The 12,470-nt window shown below is 50.6% G+C and overlaps 1 protein-coding gene across 2 annotated transcripts; it reads right to left on the reverse strand.

The window, feature by feature from the left end:
- Positions 1-6,300: 6,300 nt before the first annotated feature.
- On the reverse strand, positions 6,301-11,822 carry RCHY1 (ring finger and CHY zinc finger domain containing 1). 2 transcript variants are annotated; one of them, XM_052813063.1, is made up of 9 exons: positions 11,702-11,822; positions 11,487-11,606; positions 11,225-11,340; positions 11,038-11,116; positions 10,483-10,527; positions 10,321-10,379; positions 9,306-9,332; positions 8,909-9,029; positions 6,301-7,849 (listed from the first exon to the last, which is right to left on the reverse strand). In XM_052813063.1, the coding sequence occupies exons 1-9, from the start codon at positions 11,759-11,761 to the stop codon at positions 7,844-7,846; spliced, it is 633 nt and encodes a 210-aa protein (XP_052669023.1). In that variant the 5' UTR covers positions 11,762-11,822; the 3' UTR covers positions 6,301-7,843. The 2 variants fall into 2 exon arrangements, with proteins under 2 accessions (XP_052669023.1, XP_052669015.1); XM_052813055.1 differs by having other exon boundaries at positions 6,301-7,901.
- Between the last annotated feature and the right edge of the window lie 648 nt (positions 11,823-12,470).

A 12,470-nucleotide genomic window follows, 5' to 3' on the forward strand; every position in this document is an offset into this window, starting at 1 on the left:
TGCAAACTCTCCCCCCAATTCCAATTAGGACCGTCAAGGAGAAAAAGCAAGAAAATCACCCTGTTTCCAGTGCAGAGGTCCCAACACACCCCTAGGCTAAGCCAGCCCTGCTTGGAGCTGGAGAGGCAGATGCTCTGCTAGCCCTCTGAGTTATAAATAGCACGACATGACAAGCCTTTCCCTAATTGTGTTCCTTCCAGTTGGAAAGGAAAAACAGACGGTTTCTCTGCAGCCAGGCAGCGGCAAGACATCAGCCTCGGCCCCGGGGAAGCCAGGGCTCTTCTGCTGCGGGACAGGGGTTTTTAAGCATGCACAAGCAAGGAGGAACCTGCACAGCTTCAGGGAAAGGTCTTCTCCCGCCCAAGAGGCGGGGGCCAGCAGCAGAGCACTCCCTGCCTTTCTCCCAGCCCTCCTAGGGATGCAGTTTGAAAACACACACTGCTGCTGCTTCAGTAGAGCTTAGGGTTGAGTTTCACAGCCACTGCCACCAGCTCAGCATCCGTCAGCTCTAGGGTACCACCCCAGCACCCCTCCAGCTCCAGCCTTGCACCCGCACCCCCATCCCTGGGCACACAGCCAGCTTGAGAAGAGCCCATGGGAGGGGAAGGCTATACACTTCCCCCACAAATGATGTTATTGGACCCAAGGCCGTCAGACCACACTTATCTGCTTTCTGCCAGCAAGCCAAAAACCACACCAGAGTCATTACACCCATTCTTGCAGCCCAAAATCGGGGATCCCCTTTCCACTCTGCTCCTGAGCCATCACCCTGCACCTTCCCGGGGAGATGGAGGGCTCAGCCAAGCCCCCAGTCCTGCATCGCTCCGTTCATTGGCTTAACAAGTCCCTCTCCCGAGTTTTGCATACTTTGGCAGGCTCTGGCTTTATTAATAGCTCTGCTGACCTTGCTTGTGCCTGCGGCCCTTGCGCCTGCTGGATCACTACATTTTTCCCACAAGGCAGCGATAATCCCATCTGCTCCTAATTTTGCCCTACACCAACGAGCGAGGCTCGATTTCGGGTGGCAGGCAGCGTGGGAGCTCGCTGCCGTGCCCTGCGACGTCATGTCACGTTAGGGGTACGAGTCTGACGCGTGGCTGGGGAGAACCTCCCGTTGAGTCACGAGGCTCAGAAAGGACCCCCTTGCTTTCTAAACTTCTTCTCAGAGAGGAGTCTAGGTGTGGCTAGGTCCAGTCTTAGTCTCAGGCTTGGTCAACGGCTTACATCTAAAGGATTGCACGTATAGCCACTTATCAGAGTTAATGTTTGCCTGTCAGAGCCTTCTCAAAGACTTTCACTGAAACAGCTTCGCAAAGTTGAAAAGATAGATAATTTATTAAGGCGACAGACATAACAAGTTCGGAATTGCCGTTAGTAAATACGCTTACTGCAAAAATCGAGCTCGAGTTAATAGTTCAGCGCTTTTGTTAGAGATGTTTTCCCTGGTAACATCCGACGTTGTCGGAGGTGCACATCTTACCAAAGAGGCATTCCTGCTTGGGGAGGAGAGGTCCGGGCTTGTCGACCCATCCGGTAGTTGGAGTTCTCATCCTCAAAATGGAGGATTCTAAAGCCCAAATTTATGCTCTTGTGAGGTGGGACTAAGTCAATTATCATGTGCTGATTGGCCCTTACCAAGGCTTGCAGTTTGCAAGTTCTGCGGGGCCCAGTGAGTCAGTATGGGGGCCAGGGAACCCAGTGCAGATTTACGAGAGTCCTTCTAGCTTTACTAAAGCAACATCAGGCTGTGACACCTTCACGTCACCTCAGGCGTCGCTCAGCAGCTTTAGACCATGCCGTTTTATCTTGCAAGATAAGCAAACCCCGCTACTCCCTGCCGGCTCACAGCGATTTCTGCCTTCGGCACCAACAAGTCCAGGCAAATCTGGGGTCCCACATTATGGACAACTTTGCAACAGCTCCCCTTCGCCAGTGGGCGAGCCCTGGCTGAGCCACCACACTGCCTTCATCCCAGGACCACTGCATCCCTCTGATCCAAGCGTCCTTCCCGCTCCCAGCAGCGCACGGCAGCTTGGGCACATCCAAACTCAGGCAGCACACGGTAGGATGGAGATCGCTGGCACCATGCCTGACCCAGGGAAGCACCCAAGGTCAATACCATGTCTCTCCCCTTGATGCCAGCCCACAGCAAGGACAGAAAGCAGCACCAGCTCACCCTTATACAAATCGTGGGTCTGACTGCCCCACGACCTGCCCTGCATCCCTCGTCCAGAGGCCGAGCAGACCCTGCTGCTCCATCGAAGCAGAGGGGCCAGGATGCAGGGCACCAGCCTCCCCAGATGCTCCAGTCCCTGGGAGGACGGGACTGAACCCCAGGGACATGGCAATGAAGCCCACTTTGCACGACAGCACTGCTCATGTGCTGCTATACAGGACACCCCCCCCAAAAAGAAGAGCATATCCAGCATCTCCACGGGACAGGGCAGCAAAGCTCAGTGCGGCACCTTTTCCACCCCATATAGCAGCTTCTTGCCTGTCTTTATCCACTACATTTTATCTTTATCACTTTGGAAACCCATCCATTTTTCTGCTGTGCAATGCAATTTATTTCCCTGGCAAAGGGAGTTAAGGGCTTGGTGCCAAGCTAAATGCAGGATACAGCAGTTTAGCTGGTGGCATCGGGTTCCCCGGCTGCCCCCCTCACTTTGCAGAGGCAAATACCAAAATCATAAAAGCAAAAGGTCAAAATCAGCTGGATGCCACTCCCAAGATCATTTTCCTTCTCAACCCAATGCAAAAGCCCTGCTGGGGAGGGAGCTGTTCTTCCAAAGCTCAGCTCAACTAAGGGTTTTCTTTCGGCCTGCTCTTGTGGTTGGAACCCGAACAGGAATATTTCCAGCTGGGATAAAGTTAGCTTACCATTTAGTATCAAACCTGCTTGGTTCTGGACTTGACCAGCACAGTTTTACAATTAGCAACATAGCCAAAGGCTACTTCGCTATCGAGTTTTCCAAAGCTGGCTTCCCAGCTGCACCACGATATTATTTATCAGCTAAACGAACTGACAGTACTTTTGCAGGGAAAAGAAAACACAAACCAGAACCCAAAAACCCACAGCACAAACAGGAAACAATTTGCTGGTAATGAACAGAGTGCTCTGGAAACGATAGCTGCAAGATGCATAGAAATTCAGCGTCAACCTTGGCAAGCCACAAGCCTGTGTTGTCCCCCCGTGCTCCCCAGCAGCACTACCCACTGTACATATATCCTTCAGCCCTAACCGATCCACTCCTCCGTTAGCTGTCCCCGCTTGCATTTGCAAGGCCATGACCTCAGCAGCAGCCCTGGAATAGCGTATTTCTTGAAATATATATTTCATGGAGTTAATGAACAAGTTGCTGCATCTGTTTCTCCCTAGCAGCTGCTCGCAGGGAGAATTTGCCTGCTCTGTTTTTTGTTTTTTAATTAAGGCTGGATTGCTGCTTCTAGCTGCCCCCAGCAGCAATCATCTGCCGGCTGAAGAGGTTCACGTCCTGCACGGCCCGCTGTCATCGGCGGCGCTCAGGCTTTCATGGCCACAGTGCTCGTCTTGGAGGGAGAAGGCCTGCCAGAAAGAACCATGAGGTCTACTGGACCCGGTGGGATAACAGCATCCTTGCCCAAAGGCTCACCAGCACCGGCGTTGGGGCGGCAATGCAGCCCCTGGTTAGGGTGGGCAAACCCTTCCCAAAGAGATGGTGTGGACCACCAGCCTCCATTTCTCCACCCGCCAGCGCAAAACCTTAGAGACACGTAAAAGTCAAGTCACTGCCCACGTCCTCCACTTCCAGCAGCACTTTAGACGTACTCAACATCTCACCATCTTCTGAAGGCAACGGCTGCCAGGTGCTATGAAGCCAGGCTCGAGCCCCATCCACCCAGGGAGCACAGACAGTACCTACGACATCCCTGTGTCACACAAGACTTGCTTGTGAGGAACCCAAAAGAGTGTTTTATCACCGGGTTACAGAGCAGCAGAAGGTGGGGGCACCTCTGCCATCAAGCCAGAGCACTCGTCACCTAGCCGGGGATACTGCCACGCTCATCTGCAGAGACGGCCTGCCCTGGTTTCGGAGCCCACGACAACTAGACATAGCTCCCCAACCTTCTTCGGAGCATCCATTCGCTAGTGGCTTTTTAATAGAAAAAGGAATTTATCGTTTGTTCCTTTTCCTAGCTATGCTGTATGCCCTCCGCACATCTCCATGCCATCTCTGCTTCTCCAGCCACCGCCCAATTCCCAGCCCCTGTTACCAGCACTGCCTATGGAAACGGTGTCTAACCCAGTATTTGCCATCAGTGGGCTTCTCAAGCGTCAACTAACAGTGTGCTCAAGGGATTTTTTTCCTCTGCTTTGGGAGGAGAAGGACTAGAACTGCTTTAATAATACAGGAAAACAACATTCCTCAGATTCTTCTCAAAGACATCATTTGACATCACATTTTTATCCCATTTACAGTTCATTTAACCCTGCATGTCCTTTTAAAGCCAGAGGGAAGTCACTTCTCAAGCAGTAACACTCAAAGCAAAAAAAGCACCTCGAAAATATCAGGCATCACCTGAACTTTTCTTACCCTGCTTCTTGGCAGCCAAAACCACCCTGTCAAGCTGCTGGCAGTCACCACCGGGCTGGAGCTGTTTGGGCAACAGTAACCTCCGAGCAAGACCCAGTGCAGCAGCAGCAGCGGTGATGGTGGTGATGGGATGAGCTCTGCTGGCATCAGGTACCCAAATTCCCCTGCACGCCCAGAGCTGCTGCTTCCTCCCCATTAAAAAAAATACTCTGCATGGCCCCGTTGCCTGAGCTGGGTATGTCCCTACAAGACCACAAAGCTCTGAGATGACAACTCCTTCAGGCTGATACGAGCCCCACTGGCCCTCAGGGGCTTACCTGGGAGCAGGTCTCTGTCCAGGGAGGGTAGTGAAGCCACCAGGTGACAGCACACATTTGGAGGGTGCTCCAAAGCAGCAGGGAGTCTTGCTGGCAGCTTCAGCGGAGGAACCAAAAGCGTCATCCACAAGCAAGAGAAGAGACCTTCTTGCCATCTACAGAAACTTTAAAGTCAAGCAGGGATGTCAGCACCATGGGAACACCACACTCCGTAGGCTCGTGGCAGCAGGGATTCACGGTCCCATAGTCAAACCAGCCCTTTCCCCAGGCCGTGTCCCCTCGGAGAGACGCTCCCCAGGATGTCCATCTCCAAACCCCACTCATGCAAGCATGGGTGAACACAGCAAAAAGCCCAGACAAGCTTCTTCTGCACTTGAACTTCTGAAGACAACAAAGTCCCCCCAGGTTCACTCATTTAACAGCAGCCCCCAGGGGGAAACCACCACTTGGCACCCAGCACAGCCCACAACCCCCCTCCCCCCCAAAAACCCCCATCTTTTCTTAGAAGCACCCCCAAAGACAGGGAAATGCTCCAGCAGACTTACTTGCTCCCTCACCAAACACCCTACTCCCCCCCCCCACACAGCCCCCAGACTATTTAAGGGGTCTGGATGAGCTGATGCAGCCCACCTGGCCCCACACATGGTTCCCCACCATGGAACTCATCCCAATTACCATAGAGGGTGGAAAAAGCCAGCCTCAACCCACACCGCCCACTCTGCCAACCACGTCCCCCCATACCATAGTTCGGATGGGGCAGATCTGGGGTGGGAGAGCAGCGACATGGGCTGGGACCTGAAGAAACTGGTTTTGGCAGCTGTTCTGCTCACTGGGATAACACAAACCGCTCTGGTTTCACTTTTAATGGGGCCTCCCCTCCAGCACAGAGGCATGCTTAATTTGCTGGTCGCCCCTAAAACAGTGCTGTGAAGGAATAAGGAGACAAACAGCGTGGTGCTGCCCTGGGCTCTTGCCAGAGAGGTTCAGCAAGGCAGGAGGGGCTCTGCTATATCGGATTTAAGTATTTGTTCAAAAAAATTTAAAGCATCTCCCATCTCAAGGGTAGGTAGCATGACCTCCCTGCAGAGGGACGGGAGTGCGAGTAACCGCTGGTTGGTGTGACGCTGTGGCGGAGGTCAGGTCCAACCTGCTGCTCGCAGCCAGTCCCACCACAGCAGGCTACTGCCGCTGGAGTTTTGGCCACCTCGGAGGACAGCGAGAGGCTCCGGGCCTGATCCGGCACCTGACCACGCACACAGCAGAAACATTAGGACTGCTGTTTTCGTAATAGAGACCCGGGGGTCATGCATCCAGACATATAACCCGCCTCTTCCAGCACTGAATCATAAGTTTAAACTCAGCTGGGAATTTCCACAGAATACGTGTGTAAAAGGAAAGCACATCACACATAGCGTAATTTGTTTTAATAGAGACGTTATTTTACATTTTTTTATAGCAGTGAGAAAAGTGCTTCAGAAAAAGATACTCCCGTAAAGGCAAGCTACAGTAACGCTAGCATCCCAGTCCTCGTATTTCGTACATAGAGGGGCACAGTCAGATTAAGAAAAGCTGTTGTTTTACCATAGAACAAGGTAAAAACAAGTAATTGTACGGTGAAGAGTAACTGGGCTTTTTTTTTTTTACTTCATTATTGGAAACTATTTGCATGTTCTGAAATTCTCAGAACTAAGAACTTTCTGCAATATTTAGACTGCAAAACACTGTGGGCAGGCTATTACATGAAAAAGGGTGGGAAGGTTTGTTGGGTTGTGTTTTTTAAAAGCACTCCTCCATGCTCCCCCCCCAGTGAAATCAGATACTATTAAAAAAACCCCAAACCACAGAAAATTGGTCCCTGCACTACTCGAGTGCCTCTATGAACTGCTGTTACTTTAGCAAACATCTCAGGCTCAGCCCAACTAGTTGGCCCAATGTCAATCCTGACAAGACAATAGTATGTGCTTCACTTATGTGCTTAACCATCAAAACATCAAGCTACATATATGCCTAAAACCCTACAACACCTCGGCCTTTGTAAGCAAATAAAGCAAAATGAGGAAGAAATGGGTGTAAACATGACTGCAGCTGGCAAAGGAATCCGAGTGAAGAGACAGCACGTCAAATGGGTGTCCTGGGGAGAAGGGTGGCCTTGCGGCTTGAATTTTAGGCCGTTCATCGCACATATGCGAGCAGGCCAGCCTCGTTTCAAAGTGAATTCTGTACGGGTGCTGTGTGTGCGCACGTGTCGACAAATCAAGCCAAGGGATGCAATTTCTGCAAGCTCACCCTCTCCAGACACTTGCGCCGATGGCTCCGAGGCCCTAGAACAAACACATCATTTAAAAGGAACAAAATGTACTCGCACAAAACTTTGCGGATGTCAGCTTTATGTAAAGAGGCCACTCTCAAAGCTACCAATTTTCTCCAACAGCTGCAATCAGAACAGCTATACCTCCACCTCCTGTTATGCTCACAACCTTCAGCTGCCCCAAAACATCTTCTGCTGTGTCAGCTGCTTATAATTTCCATTGTGCATCTCATTAGTTATTCTTCTAGGCTGTCCCTTCTCTGACACAGTAAATGGCTCTTTTAAAGGGTGCCATTGTCTCTAGGAACTAACCTTCATCGGGCAGCACGCTGCTCGATGGGGACTACCCTGAAGGGCCTGACTGCGCTGTGCCCCAGATACTACGGAGGGGGGCACAATTAGCGAAACTCCTTTGCACCAGCATTAATTAAATCTTGTAACCATTTCACTGCTGCCATGACGACTTGGAATAAATTTTTACTGACAAGTGGTGGTTTGTTTTTTTTTTTTTAATAGATGGTCTCTTCCATGGCAGAGTCTTCCTCATCCAGCTGAATGCAGCACCTATCTTGGTCACTGCTCCTCCAAAGGCAGTCGGCATCTTCCATCTTGGGCAGTATTGTAGGAGTCACAGTTTTTGCACTTCATGCCTAGGAGATGGAACTGCACTGTAGACCGGGCATTGCAGTCATTGCAAAGGATCTACACACATAGACAAGAGAGAGAGAGTCTTTAGCATCAGCAGGACACTCAACAATGTACTACAACCATGCTTCTAGCAACCACAGAACTGGTTTGCAATCAGGGGACAAAGCAGAAAATATCTTCCTTTAAAAGACAGTGGGGTTAATTTAACTTTTCCATTTGTAACTACTCAGATCACGCTGTATAATCACAAAGAATTTACTGTTAGTATAGGAAGGTGACTCCTTGCATAAGTCAGCAATAGATACACTTTGGCTTCTTCTCCATGTAGGAAACTACCAGAGAAACCCTCAAGTGAAAACGAGAGCAGATTAACAGCAGCTAGCAACATTAACCAGTCTGCTGTGCAAGACAGGCAAGTAAGCCTTCCTCTCAAAATAGGCAGTAAAGAGATTTTTTCCAAGTATCCTGACTCCAAGAGTTGGTAGGATGGGTTGTCTAAACTGTAACAGATGCAACTAAAACATAAATGACCAGTGCCGTTGAATTCGGTGCTACCTGCAAATAGCAACCAGTTTCACAGTTCTGAGTTAATACAAAGAAACAGGAAGAAAACAGAAGTCTCTATGTGCTAGCCTTGCACAAATCAATAGCTGAATATTTTTGCAGAAAACCCACCATGGTTAGTCTGCAACATGAAGCTCCAAGCTGCTAAAAACCAAATGTTCCTGGTTTTCCCTATGACAGCACCTAACACTACTGGAGAAAGCAAGATATTTCCAAAGACCAAGCCATTTCTCTGTTGTGTGAAACTACAACACTAACAGGTTGTGGTTTTGGGGTTGGGTTTTTTCTGGAGTGCAGGTGGGGGGGTGTGCTTTTTTGGTGTGTTTATAAACCCAGCAGATGAATACTGTAAGCCTACACACGACGTTCCTTCCTCATTCCCTAACTGTCAGGTTGACTTCTGATCCAGGACAAGTTTCTAGTGCCCTCTACTGCCAGTAACGCAAAGGCACAGACCTGCCAAGAACAGAGACATGGGCTCAAGTCTCATCTCTTACCTCCACCATCATGTTCTGATACTCTGTGGGCATAGGAGTCTGTGCTACTTCATCATCCAGCTGACGCCAGTACCTTGTCATATCTAAAGCCGAGTGCATGCACAAAGGACACCTGTAACCTCTGGCAGAAAGGAAAAAAAAAGTCTAGATCAGAAGACGGAGTGGGGCCATGAAATGAGTCTACCCAAAAGGACAAGTTTCATAACATCCCAGTCAAAGAGAAAGACTACGAATCGAGGAGTTCTTGCATACAGAATTAGAAATTAAAAGCCCATTAACACTTTAGGAGTCGCCTTTAAGTTACTAAATACAGGATTGGCATCACATTCTTTGCCTCTTGAAGTAATCTGTTTGAACTACAACAATATTAAGAGAAGAGATGTTTAGAAATACTTACTCCTTTAGCATGTCCTCGTAACATGTTCTGAAAAGAAAACACAATGAGAAGTTTAGTAAGAAGAATGCAATTACTGACCGGTAACACACTTGGGCTGAACAAAGGGAAAAGGCACACAGCTATCCCCAAACCAAAGTTAAAAAATACCCTGAGTCCAAGTGAGAAAAAAACTTCCCAGCAAAATCAGTGAGTACTTAGGCAAAAATCTGGAAACAAAGCACATCTGGTTCTATTCTAAGGTCTTCTAACCTAACACAAGGGGACAGAGTCAATGCTGTGACAAGGAATGTGTGGTTCAAGTTTGCTGAAAAAATGGAGTGTGATGCATCACAAGGTAAGTTTAAGACAGACAAAAGTTGAACAAAGATTGAGTCTGGAGAGACCTATGTCAAACACAGAGACCGTTCTCTTAGCGCACAGAGACAACAGGGGAAAAAACAAGAGAGCCAACAGAGTAACAAAAAGCTGCATTTGTAACACCAGACACAAGCAGAAAGGGAAAATGGAAGGGAAACATGTAGTAATTATTCCTCCAAAGGCACCAATGCTATATATCACATCACTTTAAAATCCCAATAGAGCTAGCAGTTTTTGTAGCACAAGAGAGCACTCCATTGTCTTGGGGGCTCTCTTAAGGAAAAAAATCTAAAACTTAAATGATGAGCTGCCACCAACCTCTTAAAACCATTGTCCAACTGCTTTCTGCACCAAGGAGGGACTTCTCTACAAGATTCTTGAAATTTAAGTAGTAACAGATGGAAATTCAGCATGGGAAAATTTAGAATGAACAGTACGCAGGCCCCTCCGCCACCGCCAAAGTTTAGAGCGGAAGGAAGACAACCTTTCTAAAGAAAGTCTTTCCTGATGAAACAGAGACTATCCCCTACCGTGTGGGTCCCTTAGAAGCCATCTGTAAGTAGCTGATACAGACTAACCAGGCCCATAGTGACGCTGAATAAACGCCACACACAAGGCAGAAGCTATTCCCCTTTCTCAAGTATGTGCAATGCTTTACCTGTGAAGGAGGTGACCGCAGGGCAGAACATGAGCTCCAACACGAGAAGTATGAATATCCTGTTTTGAGGCAGGTATCAGACAAAAGACAAGAAAATTTAATTCAAACACAGTCAAAAATACAGACACACACAAACCCAAGAAATGAAAAGAAGCAGCTCACCTCCAAACATATTGGACAGTCCTGCCTGGAGACATTTTCAATGCACTTTGCAAAGACAAAATAAAAAAAAGTTATTCTACTGCACGGACATCTGCATTTTTCTAAATTCCAAAATTCCTTCAGAATGGTAAGATTTCCGAAACGTTACTGTTTACATTTAGTTTGAAGTTCTGAGAATTAACAGGTGGCTTAGCACCTTAAAAACCAAACAGCTTGAAAGCATACACAAGAAAAGGGCTCCCAGAACTCCCGCAGCGGCAAGCAGCCCAGCCTTTCCTATACTGCAGCCGGAACAGCAGCTCAAACTTACACACTGTTAGATCTGCAACCAACAGCTCCTTTTAAAAGGAGTGAAGGAGACCAAGATGTTTATTTCCTACAGCTTCAACTGCTAGCGAAGCCAGCCCTGAAGTGCTCTGTGTTGCTGTTAGGTGCACTTAGAGAACCTGCCGCTCCCCCTGTCCATATGGCCTGGGAGGGAGCCGAGGCACTATCAGCTTTCATTTGCAAGATGTTTTCTTTTTTAAGATAAGGAGTTAACCGGTGTATTCCTACCTTGTGCTTTCCTCGCAGACTCAAGCTTAGGCATAAGTTGCATTTCGAACAGTGGAAAAAATCCTCTTTTGGACCAATCCTGAGGAGAAAAGCGTCACCCCAAGGCCGGTTCCCTCCTCTCCGTTCCCCACCCGGGCGGGGTTAGGGGCAGGGCCCGGCCCGAGGGTCCCGCCCGCCCCTCACGTACCTGCAGATACCGCACTCGGCGCAGTGGTACTGCTTCTTGTCGCGGTCGAAGAGGTGGCAGATACCGCAGTAATACTCGCCGAAGAGGCTGTGGCAACCCTCGCAGCGCTGCTGGGCCTGCCGCCGCACCGGGGAGGAGAGGAGAACCGGGGAAAACGGCCGTTAGGTGCGGGACCGACCCCCCGCCCGCCTCAACATGGCGGCGGCGGCGGCGGCGCCACCCCCAAAATGGCGGCGCCCCCGGCCCACCCCACCGGACCCACCTTCTGCAGGAGGCGGCAGCGGGTGCACTGCACCTCGGCCACGCGGAACCGGTCCAGCCGGTGCCCCTCGGCGCCGTCGTGGCACAGCCGGCAGGCGTACAGCTTCCCGCAGCACGGCGCCTGCGAACGGTACGGTACGGCACGGCACACCCTCAGCGCCCGCTCCCGGCCACCCCCGCCGACTGACCCTCCGCTCTGCCCCGCCACCGCCTCACCTTCAGCAGGCAGCCCCGCCGGTAATGCTCGCAGCCCTCCTCCTCCCCGCCCGCCGCCATGGCCGCCCACACCTCGCCCGGCCCGGCCCTTTCGCTTCCGTTTCCGCCCCGCCGCTTCCACCGGCGCCACGCTGCCGTCCCCGGGCGGCGGAGGGACGGTTACCTGAGCGCCGGGACCGGTCGGGCCGCCTGCCTGCAGCCGCCGCAGCGTCTAACAGTGCGGCTCGGCGCTGTCAGCGTAGCTCCCCTCTACACTTAAGCCTTGCTTGCTCCCCCCGCCACCCCAAACCTTGCTCGCTTCCCCCTCCCTTAAGCCTTGATTGCTTTTCCCCCCTCCTCTCCCCTTAAAACCTTGCTTTTTTTCCCCCCTTCACCCCTTAAACCTTGCTTTCTCCCCCCCTTAACCTTGCTTGCTTTTTTCTCCCCCCTCCCCTTAAGCCTTGCTTCCTTCCCCCTCCCCAAACCTTCCTTTTTTCCCCCCATTCCCCTAAAACCTTTCTCCCCCCCCCAATAATAAACTCAGAAATCATCTGATGCGCCACCATAGGGGAAACCAGCCCACAGGTGGACAGCAGGGAGGTTTCCCCCGAATGTTTTCCAGGAGGAGTTGTTTGCTGTTTCTGAGACAAGGACCCACCACCCACGGGTGCTGAGGCTGAGCATCTCAGTGCTCGTGCCGGGAGAAGCACCCAGCCCCGGTCGGGGGCTGCTCCGTCCCCTGGGGCTTTGGTAAATTTCCCATCGGTCAATTTTAGGCAAGTAGCTTGGT

The sequence above is a fragment of the Harpia harpyja genome, chromosome 2, assembly GCF_026419915.1.
Source record: "Harpia harpyja isolate bHarHar1 chromosome 2, bHarHar1 primary haplotype, whole genome shotgun sequence".
NCBI classification, from domain to species: Eukaryota; Metazoa; Chordata; class Aves; order Accipitriformes; family Accipitridae; genus Harpia; species Harpia harpyja.

Coding starts and splice junctions, on each gene's coding strand:
- RCHY1 (XM_052813055.1), bottom strand. CDS start 11,761: ATGGCGGCGGGCGGGGAGGAGGAGGGCTGCGAGCATTACCGGCGGGGC. Junction 11,607..11,701: donor GGCGGGGCTGCCTGCTGAAG/GTGAGGCGGTGG, acceptor TACCGTTCGCAG/GCGCCGTGCTGCGGGAAGCT. Junction 9,030..9,305: donor TACGAGGACATGCTAAAGGA/GTAAGTATTTCT, acceptor CCTTTCTGCCAG/AGGTTACAGGTGTCCTTTGT.